The sequence below is a fragment of the Polyergus mexicanus genome, unplaced genomic scaffold (assembly GCF_030449975.1).
Source record: "Polyergus mexicanus isolate NDT 795.1 unplaced genomic scaffold, iyPolMexi1.0 SCAF_18, whole genome shotgun sequence".
Lineage (NCBI taxonomy): Eukaryota > Metazoa > Arthropoda > Insecta > Hymenoptera > Formicidae > Polyergus > Polyergus mexicanus.
Window position 1 is genome coordinate 2,281,337 of NW_027223338.1, and position 21,304 is coordinate 2,302,640.

At 29.2% G+C, this 21,304-nt stretch overlaps 5 protein-coding genes across 10 annotated transcripts; 3 read left to right on the forward strand and 2 right to left on the reverse strand.

Moving 5' to 3' along the window:
* Positions 1-1,879: 1,879 nt before the first annotated feature.
* On the forward strand, positions 1,880-5,331 carry Kpc2 (Kip1 ubiquitination-promoting complex subunit 2). Of its 3 annotated transcripts, none has more exons than XM_070310865.1 (9): positions 1,880-2,359; positions 2,689-2,876; positions 2,967-3,160; positions 3,527-3,690; positions 3,763-3,974; positions 4,069-4,253; positions 4,383-4,528; positions 4,596-4,734; positions 4,809-5,331. In XM_070310865.1, the coding sequence occupies exons 2-9, from the start codon at positions 2,698-2,700 to the stop codon at positions 4,943-4,945; spliced, it is 1,356 nt and encodes a 451-aa protein (XP_070166966.1). In that variant the 5' UTR covers positions 1,880-2,359; positions 2,689-2,697; the 3' UTR covers positions 4,946-5,331. The 3 variants fall into 3 exon arrangements, with proteins under 3 accessions (XP_070166966.1, XP_070166965.1, XP_070166967.1); XM_070310864.1 differs by having other exon boundaries at positions 1,884-2,359; positions 4,344-4,528; positions 4,809-5,330; XM_070310866.1 differs by lacking the exon at positions 1,880-2,359 and having other exon boundaries at positions 2,797-2,876; positions 2,972-3,160; positions 4,344-4,528.
* A 536-nt stretch (positions 5,332-5,867) lies between these two features.
* LOC138941310 (coiled-coil domain-containing protein 25) lies at positions 5,868-7,539 on the forward strand. The gene is made up of 5 exons (XM_070310873.1): positions 5,868-6,039; positions 6,184-6,231; positions 6,323-6,414; positions 6,511-6,893; positions 7,020-7,539. The coding sequence occupies exons 1-5, from the start codon at positions 6,015-6,017 to the stop codon at positions 7,099-7,101; spliced, it is 630 nt and encodes a 209-aa protein (XP_070166974.1). The 5' UTR covers positions 5,868-6,014; the 3' UTR covers positions 7,102-7,539.
* Tgt (tRNA-guanine transglycosylase) lies at positions 7,336-10,829 on the reverse strand. Its single transcript, XM_070310867.1, has 8 exons — positions 10,671-10,829; positions 10,389-10,598; positions 8,982-9,071; positions 8,732-8,885; positions 8,507-8,639; positions 8,223-8,384; positions 7,953-8,121; positions 7,336-7,875 (listed from the first exon to the last, which is right to left on the reverse strand). Exons 1-8 carry the CDS (start codon positions 10,692-10,694, stop codon positions 7,531-7,533), a joined length of 1,287 nt encoding a protein of 428 aa, XP_070166968.1. The 5' UTR covers positions 10,695-10,829; the 3' UTR covers positions 7,336-7,530.
* Positions 10,830-11,343: 514 nt separating this feature from the next.
* LOC138941311 (uncharacterized) lies at positions 11,344-21,110 on the forward strand. Its single transcript, XM_070310874.1, has 7 exons — positions 11,344-12,104; positions 12,187-12,282; positions 19,191-19,364; positions 19,482-19,744; positions 19,821-19,925; positions 20,100-20,262; positions 20,385-21,110. The coding sequence occupies exons 1-7, from the start codon at positions 11,636-11,638 to the stop codon at positions 20,549-20,551; spliced, it is 1,437 nt and encodes a 478-aa protein (XP_070166975.1). The 5' UTR covers positions 11,344-11,635; the 3' UTR covers positions 20,552-21,110.
* Positions 15,277-19,275, reverse strand: LOC138941309 (mitochondrial protein C2orf69 homolog). 4 transcript variants are annotated; one of them, XM_070310870.1, is made up of 7 exons: positions 19,163-19,275; positions 19,063-19,107; positions 17,216-17,354; positions 16,726-16,853; positions 16,381-16,543; positions 15,885-16,131; positions 15,280-15,792 (listed from the first exon to the last, which is right to left on the reverse strand). In XM_070310870.1, the coding sequence occupies exons 3-7, from the start codon at positions 17,342-17,344 to the stop codon at positions 15,590-15,592; spliced, it is 870 nt and encodes a 289-aa protein (XP_070166971.1). In that variant the 5' UTR covers positions 17,345-17,354; positions 19,063-19,107; positions 19,163-19,275; the 3' UTR covers positions 15,280-15,589. The 4 variants fall into 4 exon arrangements, with proteins under 4 accessions (XP_070166973.1, XP_070166971.1, XP_070166972.1 ...); XM_070310871.1 differs by having other exon boundaries at positions 19,063-19,275; XM_070310869.1 differs by lacking the exons at positions 19,063-19,107; positions 19,163-19,275 and adding an exon at positions 17,476-17,585 and having other exon boundaries at positions 15,281-15,792.
* Positions 21,111-21,304: the final 194 nt, after the last annotated feature.

Consider the following 21,304-nt stretch of genomic DNA (forward strand, 5'->3'; position numbering starts at 1 on the left):
TTATTGCATATATATTATATTGCTATGTTGCTGCAATATTATATTGCAATATTTCTGTAGACAGACATTTTACTGTTGCTGCAATATCATAACAACGTTGCAGCAACATTTCGCAATGTTTCTGCAATGTTGCAATCTTGCAGAAAAATGTTGCTACAATGTTATTGCAATCTTGCGGTGCTGTATGGGTTCTATTTCAAATCATAAAATCACTATATATTTCGCTAGCTATTTCTTGATAATCTAACGACAAAATTCAAGATTCTACCGCTTCTCTAATTGTAAGGGTGCGTTCGGGGAGACGCTATTCGCGCTATTTAGCGCTATCGGCTGTTCGCGAAGCTAGCTGGTAGCGCTATCAAACGCAATCATGACGTCATTAATATGGTAGTGTGCTACGTCATAACTGCGCGCTATCAACGCAATTCTTTCCGAGGACTTTTGATTTGCGATTTGCATTACTGATTTGATTGATTTGATTTTGCATTATGGATGACTATTATGTTGAAGTAAATCTTCAGGACGCCGAATCTGAAGAGCAGTTCAAATTTATTTATTTTTAGGTAAACGTAAAACTAATGATATCCCAGACAGCACAAGGATGTCCTTAGGACGTTCAAAGGGCATCCAGGACATACATGTAGGATATCCTCAGGATATCCCATTGTAATCCTCAGATCTCCTCTGGATGTCCTGAGGAAGAGTAAATGATAGCCATATATTAACCTCTGGAGAATCCAGGGAGATCCTGTGGATCATCATTCTAAGGATTTTTATAGGATATGTTAGGGATATTTTTCGTATGTTTCAAGGAGCAAATTTAAAAATTTAAATATAAATTAAAATTATGTTTTGTTATTTACTGCCAATATTAAAAATCTAATATTAAAAATAGTTCACCGTTCTTTAATATTTGAGGCTTTCGTGCTGTACATGAATATTTTAGGTTTGGCTCCCGGGTTTGAGTTGTGTAATATTTTCTAAACAATCCAATATCTGAATTTCCCTATGTTGGGATTGCATCAGAAATTGAACTGATAGAAAATAATTACATTTGTAATTTCCTGTCGGTTGCTCTTTGCAAGCTTTATATAATTCTCATGACCAAATCTCAAATACGAGTTCGCGTGTCGCATAGCGGTAAAAAAATGAACTAGCGGTTGAATGCTATTGTTTGTAAAGTTTTTGGAATGTTGCGAACAGTAACATTTCTCTTGAAATATTAAATAAATAATAATTTTGGATATATGAAAATGTGCGCATCAAATTCAATTATTAATATTAAACGAAATTAACGTTAACAATTAATTGCACATGTATAATGTCTTCTGGAAATCCAAAAGACATCCAATATAATAGACAGGGCAGATATATCCTACAGACATCCAGGGGTTATCCAGTGGACATTTATAGGACATTAATACTTATTATAATACTTAAGATTTCTAAATTATATAAAATAGCCGACACAACTAAAAATAATTATGTATGCATATTAAACTTTTATAAATATATTTATAATAATATCTTAAAACATCCTACAAATGTCCTGAACCGTTTTGGACATATTCAAGATGATCCTGAGGATGTTTTGTGCTGTCTGGGATTGCTCAAGCAATTTTGGAAAGTCGTCGAATGGCTGAACTAGAAAAAGAAAGAAGGCGCAAGGAAAGAATGAAGACAAAATTTAAATTAATAGAGAAGCTTGACAAAATCTTGGAAAAGATTTACAAATATAAAAGATGTAACGTTAATAAATGCTAATATAATTTTATATGATTTATAAAAGATTTTATAAATGGTTTTATTGATAAATCTATTAATTCTCGCGCTATAAGTGCTACTGCTGTTAATAAAGTTTGTCTATCTTGCTCCATGATTTCAACGGGTACTGTCACGTACAGTATCATGTGTTAGGAGGCGCCATGATACTGCGCTAAGGCTGTTCACGGAGTTCACAATCGCCAGTGCCTTATTGGCTCTCCGAACAGATCTCGCAGCGTTTGCGTCTACAGCGCGACAGCAAGCTCCCCGAACGCACCCTAAGTTATTGAATGCAACTTTTCGTTACAATGACGATATACATATGGATAACAACACGTAACGATAGTGACAATGTCGTTAAAAAAAAGTTAAAGACGCAACCAGATTCCTTTAAATAAATAAATAATTTGTTCCGATGCACCGTGTTCAAAGATGACAGCCGATCCGTCAATTCTTTAACCGCTTCTTGATAGTTTATCCGAAAAATGCTTTATATTTCTCAATGTAACCTCTGTTATTGTATGTTTCGATTTTTTCCACTGAACAATAAATTGAAATCTGTATTATTTATGTAAAGAGTTTTTGAAAATAAAAGGTGAGTATATATTTTTAATATAAATATTTAGTGGTATTAGATTTTTTTTTTAGCTGTGTACATATGAAATATAAAATTTGGATTAAGTAGTAGGGTGTGCGTGTACAGTTTATTATAAAATGTATATATATATATTAGGTTAGTCAAAAAGAAAAGGGACAAGAAACAAAAAGAGTCCCTTTACTTTTTGATTAATTTAATAAATTTTATAATTTTAAAAAGTACATTTTGTCTATCTAAAAATAGATTTTAAGATAAATCAAAATTTATATTGCAATTTTAATCACGTCGCAACTATTATGGAGATGAATGTTCCTTGCATGTTTCAGGTAAATTTAATGATCCCATGGATGCGTGATCAAATTGCAGAAGCCTGGCATAACAGAAAAAGTTCAAGGACTGCCGACAGGCAGTCCTTGGCCCTTTCTTCTGTCAGCACAGGCAATCCTGCAAGCAACAACACCATGCTTACACCATTACCTACCTCACCAGAAAGCTTTTCTCTCAATGTTATCAGGTTTCTTATGAATTTATATGATTTGATCGTTGAAATTTTAAGAAGTAATCTTGTATATTAGGATTAATAATATTAGATCTTCTTATGTAGCATAGAGGGCAATATATTGGATGTGACGGTAAAACCAGATTTTACTGTGGAAAATGTTAAAAAAATAGCAGTGATACATTTTTATGGTCAAGACACGACTAAACCCATTTCACGCTACCGCCTAGTTCATTCATCCAAATTTAAGCAGCTTATGGATGAAAATTATATCGATGATGAGGATATCGATGAATATGGTAATTTTATTTACATTAAGCTAATATTTTTATATACTCTCTCATATATCTTTTTCTTGATATATTTCAAGTTTGTATTAAGGTGGATATACACTTAGCGAACGAACAGCGAATGCAAACGTTCGTTATTATCATTCAGCAGATATATACGCCAAAGCGAATGCGAACAGAACGTTCGGTTCGCATTCGGCTCGATTCCCTCATGAGACGGTACATCAAAGACAATTCGTGCGAGAAAAACGTTCAAAACGTTTCGCATTCGCTGTTCGTTCGGTGTTCGTTCGCTAAGTGTATATCCACCTTTAGATACACTCATTATGTATTTATGTCTTTCTGTTACAATGAACAATTTATTTATTGTTACAGATGAATTATTATTAGTAGAAATTCGATCAAGTATTGTACAAGAGAATCTTTCAGATGAAGCTCTTAAGGGTCCAAATCTAGAAGCAATAGCTCAAGCTACAAGAGGTGTATCTAGTCAAAATGTTAAATCTAAACCTATACCATCTACAGAATGTCCTGCAGATGTAAGTATATTTTGTATACTTTGGAAAACATTAATTGTTATTATATTACTTTATCTTTATAATTATTTATAGTTTCAGAATGAAATTCGTAAGATTTTAATAACCCTTGTGCAAGCATCTGCAAAAATTTTAATGCATAGTCCAGATGCCGGAAAATTATATGATATCATTAAGGAAAAACTGGAAGCCAGATGTAAGCCCACTAATGATCCAAAAGTCGTAAAAACTCTTATAGAAATGGGCTACTCTCACAAGAAAGTCTTCAAAGCATTGCGTCTTCGCAAGTAAATAACAATACTAAGAGAATTATGTTAATACTCATATTCTTATGATATATATAACTTGATTATATGCTATAGAAATATATCTTTGTTTTAGATCAAATATGACAGAAGCTTTAGAATGGCTTATAGAACACCAGGATGATTTAGACGATGAAGATGACGAAACAGATTTTTTATCTATGGATACAACAACAGACGAAAATGTTGCAGGTCCCAGTTCTTCAGTGAGCACTAAGAAAAAATCGTTAAAAGATGCATGCATTGAACTCTTTGAAACAGGTAATTCATGTAAAATAGTACTTTAAACTGAGAACAGTAAAATACATAAAAATATATATTCCAAATTATTACATATCAAACTGCTTTTAGATCATGATAAAAAAGAAAAAAATCTAATGCATATTACAGAATTATTGTTAGAAAGTTTTCGACAATATAAGAAAATGGAATTTAAACCTAATAAGAGAGCAATGCGGTCGCTCGTGGAAATGGGTTTTGATGAAAAGAATGTTATAGGAGCATTGAAAATTGCTGGAAATGATCAGGCCAATGCTGTAAGTTAGGATGATTAATGTTGCGAAAGTTTATATTTCATATTTTTAAATAAATATGTTTTGATAGTGTGAATGGTTACTGGGTGAAAGAAGACATAGTTTACAAGACTTGGATGAAGGCTTGGAATTTGATGGTCCGATTTATAAAGCAATTATGAGCAATTCTCACATTCAGCTTAGTCTTACAAATCCTAAAATGTTACTTGGTAAGATAGATCTGTAAGGATATATGAAAAATTTAAATTATAAGTTTTTAAAAATATTTTACTATTTATTTCAGCATACTTATCAATGATAGAAACACCTGCATCGACAAATGTATGGATTAACGATCCTGAAGTTTCACCTGTCCTTAGTCAAATATCTAAAACATATCATGCTGAAAAACATGCCATCCACATGAATCGTTATACCTAGCGCTATTGTGAAACTTATTTAAGTCTCTGTCAAACATCGATATTTTTATATAAATTTACAAGTAGTCGCAGAGATTTCAGTCACCAATTAATAATTACCTATAAAATTATTGCTTGCTCATATACAATTATATATAATATATATATACACATACTATAGTTATATATGATTATCAAATTATATATACACATAAAATTATAGTTACTGATATTTAATAAAATATTACATGTATGAAGACGACATTCTTCCACATGAGGTATGCATTTCATGGTATACTATAATATGCTCTATTGATTATGATCTTTATGTAGGGTGCCGAAAATTGCTTTCAACGTTGTACAATTTATCTATTAACAATTCTTAAAGAGAGAAAATGTTTTAATATGAAATAGCAGCTATTATATATATATATATATATTTTGGCGCACAATATAAATTCTTAAATGAACTGAATTGGTAAAATCTAATTCATACATATCAAATATGTACATTGCTTTTCCAAACTAAAAAGTAAATTTAAAAAAAATATATGTTACGAAGTATATATTGAACTATAAAATTGTGAAACTTATTGCATTCATAATTGCTTTTGTTGAAATAAATATATTGATGGAGTTAATAGAAATTTTTCTTTTCACATTTTTATTCATATTTCATAAAATTTTAATAATTTCTGCATAATTATACTCTATATATATATATATATATATATGTTTATATTATAACATATATATTACTTTTTCGGATTGAACATATCGTCGAATGTCTCATGTTTTAAACCGTGCGACAGAGCGACAGCGCCATTGGCTGCGTTCAGCAGAAAAAGCAGCTTTGCAACTGTGTAAAATTCTTTAATATGATTGGTTTATACATTTAGATCCGGCAGGAACTAAGAGCCAATCATGAACCAATCATATTAAAGAATTTTACAACAGTTGCAAAGCTGCTTTTTCTGCTGAACGCAGACATATTGTTGACATGTTGACAATCGTTGGCGCTATAAAATCATACAAAATATTTTTGGCAGCTAACCTTGTTGCATGTGTTTTAATCGAAATTTTCATCAATAATGGTTTATTATTTCATAAGTGAAGGTAATTTTTTTTTATTTCTCAATATTATATTTATTTTTAATAGATAAGGAATTAGTGTATTATATGTCTCTTTAAATTATTAATAAAATATTGTTTTGTTACTATTTTGAGAGGTTAGACTAATATACTGATTTTGCATTACAGTGGTACAGCCACCAATTACGTTATTTATGGGAGTTGACAAATATGAGAGTAAGATAGAGCATATTGTGTATTATTCATGATTAATAAAAAATTATTTTTATAACATAATGCATGATTAATTGGATTTTGTTTAATATAGATGAAGACCTTATCAAATGGGGTTGGCCAGAAGATGTATGGTTTCATGTTGATAAATATTCCTCTGCTCATGTATATCTTCGACTTCGGCATGTAAGTTTAATTATCAATTAAAGATTTCTTATTTAATTGATATCAAAAAATATGATATATAAAATATGCCGGGTTTTTTTTTTTTTTTAATTATAGGGTCAGACAATAGACGACATTCCCAGCACTGTGTTGGAAGACGCCGCACAATTGGTAAAAGCAAACAGCATTGAAGGAAACAAAATGAATGATATTGATGTAGTGTACACAATGTGGTCAAATTTGAAAAAAACACAAGGTATGGAGGTTGGTCAAGTTGGTTTCCACAAAGACAAGGACGTTCGTAAGATTCATGTTGCCAAGCGGATAAATGCCATTGTAAACCGACTTAACAAGACGAAACGTTCTGAACAAGTAAACTTTAGAGCTGAGAGAGAACAGAGAGATCTGAATGAACGAGAAGACAAGAAAAAACTCTTAAGAGAACAGAAAGAAAGGGAAAAAGCAGAGGAGAAACGACGTCAAGAAGAGGCAGAGATAAGGTAAACTATTGCATATCACTGTGATTTTATATCGATATCCTAATTTTTGTTATATTATATATTCACAATATATTATCTTTAAATATTACAATTTAACTAATATAGGAATAATTGTATATTTTTTAGGAGTTATAATTCTCTATTTAATACATCTAATATGACTTCAAACAGGGAGAACAGTGGATACGATTCAGATGATTTCATGTGATCAAACTAATATTATTATTTATAACATGTGCCTGATTCTTTACCATCTCCAGCAAAAAATTTGCAAAAAAAGAAAATTGCAGAATAAAACGTACAAAATATCTTTTTCAGATATGATTATTTATTTGATTTATAATATGCTCTTTTTCAAATCTTTTCTGCAAAAGAGGGACATCTCTGTATGAATCAATGTACACTATGCTTGTCCTATAATAGAAGATCGATTTTTTATTTATAAATTTCAAAACACTGGTACTGCTTAATCCATGATCATATTGTATATTGATAACAAATGATATTATTATCAGACTTATGTCTATATACATGGTAACAAGCATTTATATATATTACTGTGTATCGCACCTTAATATAATTAAAAGAATAAAAATTATAGGAATAAATTAGTTATATTAGTGTAAAAATTTTAGTTTTACAATAAAGTAACATTGACAGCCTTCAAAGCATTAATTATCCATATTGGATAGTCCTTATTGGGGTATGCTGCCAACATGTATTCCTGTATAAATCTAGGAAATCTTTGTTCTTTTATACTGTCTCTGATGTCTCGCATTAGCTTCATTTGAAACGCGATATTGTGAACGGTTAACAGATGACATGATACTGTTTCTATTGTAGCGATTTGATGCAGATAAGCACGTGTATAAGTCTTACAAGTGCTACATTCGCATGATTTGTCTATCGGTATTAAATCTTTTTTAAACTGCGCTTGCTTCAAATTGAGCTGTCCCGTTTGTATCAAAGCGCAACCAAATCTCTGAAAGTTTCATTTTAACACTTTAATTGTCAATATCTTGTGCACACATAAAGTTTTTCCATATATAAAATACTTACAGCTGTTCTCGTTGGAAATACACAATCAAACATATCGATTCCTAATGCACTGCATACAATTAGGTCAACTGCAAATCCAACACCCATAAGATATCGCGGTTTATCTTTTGGAAGGATATTTGTTGATAGATGGACCATTTTCCAAAAATCGTCCTTACTCTCCCCACCACTAAAATTGTTATAAAAATTATTATATATAAGATTTTAAGCTTATTTGTTGTTTTTTTTAAATTATTTCTGTTTTAACCAATAATCTAGTAATATATTTACCTTAAGCCTCCTATGGCATATCCATTCACTTTTCGCTTAATTAATTGTCGTGCGCTTTCGGATCGTAATTCGGGATTTAGACCACCTTGCACAATTGGAAATATACTTTGCTCATTTGATCTTTCATGTGCTGACAAACAACGATCTAGCCAACATGTTGTTCTAAAAAAATTATTTATTGTATCAGATTAATATAACATTTAATTACAAATTAGGCAATATTCAAGTATATGTAATCTAACATTTACATTAAAAAAAAAAAGTTTATAAAACGAAAATTGTACCTATGCATTGCTTCTTCTACTCTTGGTCCAGTTAAAGTACTTTTAACAACATCATCGAGTTGCATAATTATATCAGCACCAATCGCATTTTGGATTTGAATTGAATGTTCCGGTGTTAACATGCATTCAGATTCTATAAAACATTATATAAAAATCAATGAAATTATACGTAAACTATGTTTTAATGTATTGTATATCTGAAAATATATATTTGATCATAAATACCATTATATGGTGATTTAAACTTAACACCTTCTTCTGTTATCTCGGCTAGGTGTAACAACGAAACCATTTGGAAACCACCTGAATCTGTTAACAGGGCTCTTTTCCAATTCATAAAGTTATGCAAACCTCCAGCTTTACGCAGGACATCTGCACCCTATCAATATTAAATATATGATTTGTTATAAACGCAGTAAACATTATTTGTGTAATCCTAATATTTTTTCTGATAGGGTATGATTTCTGTGCTTACAGGCCTAGTTCCAAGATGATATGTATTGCCAAGAATGATTTGACAATTCAATTGCTCCAGTTGTTGGGGCAGCAATCCTTTTAATGTTCCCTGAAAATTGTACAATGTTTGATGAAATTAGATTTTATTATTTAATATCTACATTACTGTATATAATATATATAGGGTGTAACAGAGGGCCCGTATTTAGCAGTTTTTTGAGAAAACAACGCATTTTCGTGAAAAATGTTTCATGCAAAAGTTGTAGAGCTCTAAGTGGCATATTATATAATAATATTAGTATGACCTTGAGTAGCACCGTCAAGGTCATATAAAAATCACTTTGAATTTTTTTAATGGAACCCCCTATTTTTCATTACATATTCTTGTAGCATACCTCGAGAGCTTTCCAAAACACTATAATAAAGTATTTTTTCATTAAGTACTTTTTGAATTATTTTATATTTTAATCTGACATATTTTGATATAAAAAATTAAATATCTCGTAAAATATTTAGTTTTCGATAATCTTATCGTAATACTTTTATGTAGAGAATAATGAGACAAATCAATTAGTATAAAAAAATAATCGTTTTTAAGAAAATTATTTACGATGTATTTTTTTAAACAAATTTTTTTAAAGCACTAATTGATTTGTCTCAATATTCTGTACACAAAAGTATTACGGTAAGATTATCGAAAACCGAATATTTTACGAGATATTTAATTTTTTATATCAAAATATGTCAGATTAAAATATAAAATAATTCAAAAAGTACTTAATGAAAAAATACTTTATTATAGTGTTTTGGAAAGCTCTCAAGGTAAGCTACAAGAATATGTAATGAAAAATAGGGGGGTCCCATTTAAAAAATTCAAAGTGATTTTTATATGACCTTGACGGTGCTATTCAAGGTCATACTAATATTATTATATAATGCGCCACTTAGAGCTCTACAACTTTTGCATGAAACATTTTTCACGAAAATGCGTTGTTTCCCCCCAAAAATGCTGATACAGTCGCTCTGTTACACCCTGTATATACTATACAGTAATAAAATGATACAAAATAATCATAAATAGGATACAAATAATAAAAGAGATTTTTTATTTAATTATAAAAAAAGATGTAAGCATCATTAATCTTTCAATTTAAATGATTGAATATAAAAGCTTTTTTTCATTAAAAACAAGCTTCAAGAGCAAGAAAACAACAAGATTTTATTGTTAATGACAAAAAATCTGGACTTTAACAAAATTGTAATGTTTTATACAAAATACTAAAAATGTATTATCTTCTTTCTCTATAAAAGTTTTTTTAAATAAAGAATTTGTTTTTAATATTGTACATAGTACGCGATAATTACAAGTCATCTCGTATATAAATTTAAGTAAATGTTTGTGGCAAGAAAAAAAAGTTTTATAAACCTGAGTTCCCACTGGCATGAATACCGGCGTATCCACATGATGATGAACAAGTGTCATCCTGCCAGTTCTGGCTTTTGTAGTTTGACATTCAGCGAATATTTCGAAAATTAATGGGGTTTTTTGATTTGTCATTTCTACTGACAATTTAGAAAGTCCTACGTTCACTATTGTACAATATGTTTTGCAGAAAAAGTTGGACATAGAGAAAAGCTGTAAATATTATATTTCTATATTTTTTGATCTTCCTTCCGATTGTGCGAAAGAAATGAGAGGTTATGTTACAATATCGTTTGCTCCACGCTCCATGTGTTTTCGTTGTATAGCTCGTTTTACCTGCGCATTTTAATAAATGTTTAGAATAATTCATTCTACTTATATTTTAATAAAAATATACTTAATCGATGCCTTTTTGCATAAAAACAAAGATTTGAAAAGTAAAAATCGTCGCTCGATAGTGTGTAAAGTAAAAAGAGTTATTAAGTGTTAAACACTTTTGAAGGTTAGGAAATCTGTCATACCGACGAAATTCTGGCAGTGGAAAGATACACGAAATTTGAATAAAAATAAAAATTGATTCAAGAATCGACACGTTTATTATTTATTATTTATTACACCAGGCGATGTAAACTTTACTTTACACGAAGATGTAATAAATAATAAATAGTGAACCTGTGGAAGTATTAATTTTTATTTAAATTTCGTGTACCTTTTCATTGCTGCGCACGCTCATATCACCAGAATTTCGTCGGTATGACAGATTATCTAACCTTCAAAAGTGGCATCTTTAACGCTTGATAACACTGTTTATACTATTGAGCGACGATTTTTGTTTCTCAAACCCTTGTTTTTATGCAAAAGGACATCAATTAAGTGTATTTATATTAAAATCTAAGTAGAGCGGGTTATTCTAAACATTTACCCGCGTATTTTACACTTTCAGCACTTGAAATATATTTTGCTACATTTTTTTTATTGAACACCCTGTATACAGTATATGTGTGCTTGTGTAAATAAAGTCAAATAAAAGTTATCGAACACGACGAAAACATATCAAAACACATTCGAACTGATTCGAACTGCTTCGAACTGCAAAGTAATAGTTATGAGAAACATTCGATATTATAATTTTATGCAAGGTGTGGTACAAATGTTTACACTATGATTATCTCGTATTGGATGTACGGTGTACGAAACGTATTCGAGGGAGAGATTTGTTTTGCAACGACAATAACAATTAGCTGGCAGATATGAAAACCGAAGTGTCCTGGAAACGACGATTTCTACGAAAGAAGCTCGAGTACATGTTGATATGCGTCCTCGTAGTCGCTGTGATATTCGTGTTTTATCAGTTGTTTTACTTCAAAGAACTGAATCGGGAGACAGTGGGCAAACTGATCGCCGGCTCGTTACGAGATAATAATCACGTGGTCGTCGGTAAGCAAACTTCCAAATGGCATCAACTGCAGCATTCCAAGCTCATACGTGACAAAAACGGTCGAACTGTGTCATTGCGTGGTACGCGAGACCAAGACATTGCCAAGTATCTTCCCAATGTTAACGGAAAATTCGTATGTTTTGCTTCGAAGAGGAAAATCGATTTTGTAAAAATTAATGATGATTATTGCGATTGTCCGATGGACGGAAGCGATGAACCAGGTACCAATGCGTGCAATAGTGGTTTCTTCAATTGTGAGACCAATTCTAGAAAATCAGCAGGTATAGTAATGGAATATTGAATCTTATTGTAATCAGAAATAAATAAAATTTGGAATGTTAAAAATCATATGTAACATTGCAGCAAGAATACCATCGTATAAGGTCAATGATGGATATTGTGATTGTTGTGATGGTTCTGATGAATGGGCTGAAGCAGCATTATTGTACGAGCTTAAAGGTAGTTTTTAAGACATATTTCATTTTGCTTATTTAATTAGATATATATCAAGTAATTTTAGCATAATATTATTTGTTGTATTTTTAATATAACTTATACTTATTACTTATTATTTATTACAGGATCAGGAAGTATAATTTTTCATGGAGTTAAATGCTTAAACAGATGTTAGTGAAAATGAACTTTAGAAAATGAACTATAATTCAGATTGCAAAAAAGTGCTGTTGTTTGTGGTATGGACTTATATATATCATGACAAAAGTTACAAGTGTAAATGATAGATAAATTCTTAGAACAACTCTTATCTCAAATTTATAAAGCATATTTATTTCGTTTTTATTATTTTTTTTTTGTATATAAAACAAGAGTTGAAAAATATGATTGCTTGACATTGAAAAAAAATAGAAGTCAAGTTTTTCATGGCTAGGAAGCTATTTTTGAACTTGAGTAATGTATGATATGTGTTGTTTGTTTAATTAAAAACTCGTTCTTATTTCTCCTTAACTTAAAAAAAAAATAACTTTATTAATATATATAAAAACATAGCTATGAATAACAAAAAATCAGATTTGGCAAAGGATACCTCATTTAGGTAACTCAACAATACAAATCTTTCAAAAATTAGCACATAATAAATTATTTATGAGATATGGAAAATAGATAGATAGTAAGAGGCGAAGAGATTTGTAAAAAATGTTAACTCTTTTTAAATATAACATATTCGTTTATGTCATATCCAATTATTTCAACAGATAATATTTTCACATGTTGATTTGAATAAACTGCAGTTATATAGTTTTTCGATCCATTTAATATAGGCATTTGTAAAATGAACATAAAACAATTGGTTGATTCATGATTTTAATTAGAAAAATAAAAAAAATGTTTGCAGATTTCCACAAAGTGGTAATGCTCGACATAACACTCAAGGCAATCAAGCTTTTCAAGATAATGGGGATGACAATCTCTATAGTTAAATTTTCGTTTTCTTATATGTCATTAGAGTGAACATATGACAAAAGGGCCTGTTTGTTACCACATAATATTTTGCACAGGGATCGTTTTTAAGTGGTACAATTGAAAAATAAAGAGCGAGATATAACGAATGAAATAACGGAATTTTTGTATAAGATACAGTTTTGTATTTGTAAAAGGGCGTGAATCCTAATCCATATAGTTGAGAATCAGTCAGATCATAAAATATCGATTGAAATTACTTTGTTACGATTATTTTCGTGTCATTTAATCAGTTTTATTTTAACGAAATTTTGTCTTTTAGTGGAACTGTGTTACCATATCAAATTATCTTTTTCTCTTAATCAAGATGGCAGCATCGAATATAATCGCATCATTGATTAGTAATTATATGAGACATGAAGATTATAAAGTGGAAAAATAACACTTTGTTATATATGCATATATATAGGAAGATACATGTTGCAATTATTATATATTGCATATCTAATCTATTGCAACTTTACTATAGAATTATATATATATGCATTAGCAATCATATATTTTACTATATTATTCGCTTGTTAGAAACTTAAATCAGAATAGACTCTTTTGCTGCATTATCACTGTACTCACTCAGAATACATTCTCTTGTTTATATTCACAAATTGCAGTAATATAAAAATTTATGCCATGTCGAGATAAAATTGTCATAATTGATAATTATGTATGTTGACGATTTTACAAATATTCCTTAATAGTGAATTATCCATATACGACCAAAAAGCCTTTCTGAATCTCATTATTCGGATCATGCAATTATAACCATTCGCAGTTTTATAAACATTGAGATATCTGATAAAAATTGAGCCAAATAAGAAATTATTATAAATACAACTCGGATAAAAAAGAAATATTCAATTTTCTTACAAGAGTGACAGGTTTGTTGGTACTGTTACATAATTAATTGTACATGGTTGAACATAAGTTCCAACAATAAAATTGTTAAGAAAGAAGTGTAATATATATATATATATATATATATATATATATATATATATATATAAATCAATACATTGTTGTTGGAGAGAATTGTTCTCTTTAGATAACGATTGATATTTCATGCGATTTTTCGTTCTTACCATTTTCATTAATGAAAGTAATGTTTCAGATTCAATGCATAAAAAAGTAATTTTCTTTTATATATATTATTAAAGCAAAATTGCAAGAAAATTTAATGTCTACTTTAATATCTAAAAATAATAAAAATAAAAAGAAAAAGACTAATATATATAAATAATATAAAAAACAAAAAGGAAACAAAAGCCAAGCGCAGTTGTCTCTCATTACTGTTTCTTATTTTTTTATACTATCTAAAAAAGCTTTAAATTTGTATTTACAATATATATTTATTTAAGCATTTTAAATTGCTGCTCTACTTAGTTTCATTGAAATATTGAGTTTTGCACACATCATAGGAATGTTAATCCGAATGCCAAGAATATCCTCGATAGAAAACATAAACATTCGTTTATTTCTTTATTTGGAAACTTGTAATGTTATTCTATTATTGATCTATCCAAATGAGATATATATTGTTAGATCTGATTTTTTTGTTATAATATATAATATATAAATACACAAATAATTTCTTTTTACAGAAAGATCTTTTTAATAATATTAATTTATATTAGCTACACTTTTTATTGTATCTTTTGTGATGTATAGTATTACACACAATTATATATATACATACTTTATTTTTTATTTCATATTTATAAAGGTAGATGTTACATTTATAAAATATGACAAAAAATGAAAAATTTATAAAAATAAAAGATGCAATGAAATTTGTATAAAAATAAAAAATGGGAATCATTTTATTATATTTCTTTAAGGTATTAAAATAAACAATTACAATCTCTATTAGTAACTAGTAATTATTCAAAAAATATCACATAGCATATCATATCATAAACATTGTATACACGCAGTAATTTTAATAATACTGTAAATATTATCACATACATTTGTACGTAATAAACTTTATTATTTATGACTAGATTTTAAGAATATATTGTGGATAAATTAAGGTATATATTGCAGGAATATATAAAATAAATTCAATTAAATTATTTGTTTAAATAATCTGCAATACATGAATTAAATTACACAATTATGTTATCAATAAGATCATAATTTACATATGTTTTGATTCTTAAATGAGAAAACAGTTGGTATCTATTACTTACATCTAGTACTTACCATCTAGTACCAATTTTATTTTAATTTGTAGATAAATGATCATTTAATATATTTTCAACATTCAACATTTGTAAAATGTACAATGACTTTATTCTACATTACTTCCGATATCTGTAAGAATATTAAAATGCAATGATAAACTTCGCGGTCTATCGCCAAAATGTAAAATTCGTTGTACAGATACTTCCATATTTTGTAAGACCTCATTGAACCTATTTTCTTCCAAACCAATCCATGGCCGATGAATATCACGCACTTGATATGGCGTAACGTGTATATGAGCATTTATTCCTAAAAGGAATAAAAAATATATTAATTACATTATATCAAAATATTGCCAGAATATTATTATTTAAAGATATTTGTCTGCTGAGTCATCTCACTTAATTTAGCAAAAGATCGAAGTATACTGTGCTCTGTAATCCATGTATTTTTGGGACCATTGTGTCCGCCATCCAACCACCACATACTTTTGATGAGTTTTATAAAATTATTTATATTAATATTCTCACTTGGATTTTCAGCATAATAGTGAAATTCATAAAGAAATTGATTTAAAACTGCACATCCTTTACTGAAGCCCATTAGATTCAAATTTGTTGCTTCAATATTATGAATATCATCGATATCCTAAAAAGTATAAATCAAAATGTTACATATTCAATATTTATCAATTTGATATCTCAAATATGTATATTATTTTAAATGTATATAATACGTAAATTGATTTATATAAATTGTATGTTTCCTTCAAGAGTGTATCTCACAAAGATATGAATTATAAATACAATTTTAACATTACAGTTAAATGAAATCAATGTGCAATTGGTTTATACAATTTTTTATATGTATGGCATTATTATATTTTTTTATGCATACTTCTTCCATTTTTAATGTTTTAATGTGTTCTAGGCAGCAAAGAAGAAGTTCTCTTAAATGTTTTAAAGCCTTGTGCATTGGGCAAAATGAGGGTGTACCATATTTGTCTCCTGGTACAAAGTTATCGAAACAACTGAAGACTGCATATTTAGTTAATAACATCCTGAAACAAATAAAATCATTACATAGGTAACATAATATAAAGATAACATAAAAAAAGAGAAAATTATAATTTCTTCTAATAATTTTCATTAACTAATTAGCATTAACAAAAAATTATGTCACGTAAGATTAATAGTAAGTGAAATATTTTAAATTCTTTGTATAAAATTAAATGTATTTTACCTGCTTGGACGAACGATAAATACATGGCTTCTAGGAAATTGTTCAGAGAGTATAGTTGCAGTGTTTTCTAAGTTCCATTTCATATATTTCTTACTATCTGAATGTTTTTCCATATTTTCTCGAATATCCTATAATAGTTTTTCTTGAGCGTAACTTTACAATGTCGCTGATATAAAATATATCAATAAAAATGATATGGTTATAGTCTTGTTAAAGACAAAATGGCAATTCTTTTCGAAAGAACAAGATACATTGATTCTGTTTCAAAATATGTCTTTGTATATAACTATCTTTATAAAATGCAATATATTATATATGTATATATATAAATTGAAGAAAATTACATCAAGAATTACAGTCAAAATAAATTGTAAGAAATATCAAGTTCTTTAATAATTGTTATACTTAAACAGCCAAAAAAGTAACTGGATATATTATAAAAATAAAAATTATACAATAATAATTATTCATCGACTAATCCTGAACATACCTGGACATCACCACCAAAGAATACAAGAAGATCGTGTGTTGGCTGCAACTTTGGTGATGTATAAAGTACATCGTTGCATCGGCCTGGAATGCCCGGTATATTTTTCCATTTCCAGATTTTCGACCCCATTGGTTATTATCTATAAAAAGAGATTAATTATACAGAAACGAATTAATGTGTTTTTTCAAAAATGAATTATTGTAATATCAATTTGAAAATTGAAACGGGCGAGTGAAAATGTTATTATAAATCGTACGAACTGTATGATCGTTACGAATGTCGTACGAACAAATTGCAGACAAACTGCAGATGACTGCAGAACTACAAGATCTGACGTCTGTTTTGATTGAACTCTTGCACTTTCTGCGCTCAAAGTAGTATGTCAGATATATACATCATATATATTTTAGTCGATGAAAGAAAAAGAGAGACAAGCTAATACGTGATACTGAAATAAATATATTTTTTAATCATTTTTTCAAGTTAAATTTTATATATTTTAACATTTCTCTTTACCATTTTATTTTCTGAACGCGAATGCATATACTTGCTCCATTTTAAAGGGAAAGTGTAGAGAGTGCAGCTAAATACAATTTAAACTAATAAAAATAGTTATTATATCTTTAATCTTATATTTCGGATATAAAGAGATTGTGAATTTACGCAGTTGAGTTTTTTTAGATATTCTTTTTTTTTGTGGATATTCTCTGTCATTGAAGGAAGTTGAATGTGTACCAAAAAATTTACATTTTATAATTTCGTTATTATTATAATACAGAAAATCTATATACATACTAAATCCTGATTCTTATATGCCTAATTTCTTATTATTTTTTTCATATGTTAAGAATATTATATCGATAAATATACATAAAGCATTATTGCATATATATTATATTGCTATATTGCAGCAATATTATATTGCAATATTTCTGTAGGCGGACATTTTGTTGTTGCTGCAATATCATAACAATGTTGTAGCAACATTTCGCAATGTTTCTATCTTGCAGAAAAATGTTGCTGCAATGTTGTTGCAATCTTGCGATGCTGTATGGGGTATGGGTTATTAGTCGCTCTTTGTAAACTTTATATAATCATCGTGATTAAAAATTAAATGCGGAATAGATAGCGCAATATGCGCCGCATAGCGGTAAACGAATGAACTAGCGATTATCGAATACTCTCTTTGGAATATTTTTGGAATGTTGTTGTAACATTACTAAAGTTATATTGTAAAATAATGTCTTTGTATTATTTCTGCAACATTAAATTACAATATGCAATATTGCAATATTGCAGCAATGTTGTTGCAAGCTTTAATGCTGTATGGGTAAGTGACATGGTCAACACTCGACGTTGATTTGTTGGTTCTAGAAGTAAGAACCAATCACGTTCGATCGCTACTCAACGGTTGTGTCTCCTGAATGCACCCAATATTCAATATTTCGTCAGTTCGGCATATCTCATCCGATTTCGACGAAATATTTCACAATGATGTCCGTGAAAATATCTCCGGATAGCTGTATTTCACGATATGTCACGGTAATTTTTAAAAATTAATCTAAAAGCATCAAATTTTATATATATATATATATATACAAGATAGCTTAGATAATAGCGTTAACACAAAATAGCGTCAATACCCGATAACAGCGTTCGTGGCTATCGGGCTAAATAATACATAATAATCAGGCATGAGACCGATGACGCATTTTTCGCGATGCGCAATTACGACGATGCGCTTTCCAAAACAGAGTTTCGTCATGGGCAGGGCTAAACTACGATTACGTAAGATCATCAAGGACGAATGCGGACGCATTCGCGAAAGAGCGTTTAGGAATAGATACCTTCTTTTTCCGCTCGATGTCACATCTCTTGGAATGATAAAGAGCCTACAAAAAAGCTTTAGATTACGCAAAGTCATGCCCGCCTGTGGCTTAACCTTACCTTAATCCACCGATTAACGTGATTTCAGTGATGAAACACGTTACGTCGCATCGCACGATGCAACAAGAATCGGAGTCCAATAGGACAACATGGAATCCGTTCGATATATTTCAATGTGACACGTGTTGCGATTACGCGGTGATCGTGCTGAATTGTCCCATATATTGGAAGCGTGACATTATGCTCCCATTCTGGCAGAAAGGTATTTCAATTAAAAATACGCACTATATATATTTTGCGAAACAATTTCTCAATTTTTTCAATAATAATTCATAAATAATTTACGTAGCTAATTTCTATGTGATTATTTTACGATTAGCTCAAATCACGGTCACCGTCGACGGCGGGACGCACAGATGGCTGAAGTATTTGGAGAAGCATGGGATAGACATATTAAGCGATGAGCGCAAGCAGTACATACCTAATCTTATTACAGGAGATATGGATAGCTGTTCATCGAGTGTGATCGAAAAATTGGAAAATATAGGATCTCTCGTTATTAAAACACCTAATCAGAATCATACAGATTATACTAAAGCCTTGTTTCAAGTTGCACAGTATGCCAGGATAAGAAATATAAATGTAATCCTTAAGATTTGTTTTTGCTCCTTTAAAATAAATATTATATATATGATAAAGCGAACAATATTGTTGGCAGTTAGGTGAAATATACGTGCTTGCAGAAACATCAGGCAGATTTGACCATATCATTGGCAATATTAATACATTGTACAAAAGTGACAAACTTGTGGGAAATATACAGGTGATGGATATTCTATTAGGTTGAACGAAAAGTTCGTTTCGTTTTTTGCTAACAGATGAAGACTGAAAAAACAGCACGAACTGTCCGTTCAATCCAATATTTAGTAGATAAGTTTAAAAGAGAGATTGTGGTCTTTTTATATTGAATATCTTTACCAAAATAATTTTTTTACAGATAATACAGATTGCAAGCAATTCTCTAACATGGTTATTAAAACCTGGTTTGCACAATATATGTATACCAGAGATCTTAGTACAACAACAATCCTGGTGTGGTTTGATACCATTTGGATGTCCGGCTAATTGTATATCAACATCTGGATTGAAATGGGATTTAAGTATGTTTTATATCCTTCATTTATAATAACATGAATAATATATAAGTCATTTATTGTATCAAAGTTTAATGTGACATATTTGAGCAATTTTTCTAATTCTATTTGCATTTCTTATGCTTCAGATAATACAACTATGAAATTCGGCGATTTAGTTAGTACTTCGAATACATATGATAATTCTGAAGTGATTGTAAATACGGATACAATGGTAATTTGGACCATGGGTATAGAACCTTTCGTAGAGGCTATAAATAACGAAGCAATTACTTCATCAATAGATAACAAGTAAATAAATGTTTCAAATTATCAAGCATACGACAGATTAAGTCAGAAATGCTCAGCATTACTGCTATCTAAGGTATTTAATAATATTTTTTATTCAAACAACAATAAATTAATTTGCCTGAAATTGACTTAGAATTATGCAAATTTTAAATTCGATCTAGGAAATTCAATTTGGAATCATGTGCTAACTGATTGACAGATATCTATCATGAGATACTTGAGATATATGCAATTGTTAGAATAATATATTTTAATCATAGTATGAATTATTTTCGTCCATTCTATATAAGTTTTGTTTGAATAGAGTTATAGTCCGTATTGTACGTGAGAGAAATTGTTCAATTCAAAAAAATTATATATAGTATTATCTAAATGGAATATCGTATTTTTATTAATTGCAAATTTACAGATATTTTTTATAGTCCTTTTACAATTTACATTAAAATATTAGAGAAATATAAGTAAAATATATTTTTATTTGTTAACAGATTGTTAAAAGATATATCAAATTGATATAATTGCATAATAATATCAGATACTATATTATCAGGTCACTTGTTTATTAAGTCTTGAATGTATAGGTTGAAAATATATATATATATATATATATATATATATATATATATGTTAAAACATCTAATAATATTGCTGCAAGAAAATGCTGCAAAAGTTTAACAATGAAATAAATTTTGTAGTAGTCACTTTTTCATATACATGCATATGTACTTATGCACTTATACATTCCTATTTAGGCATT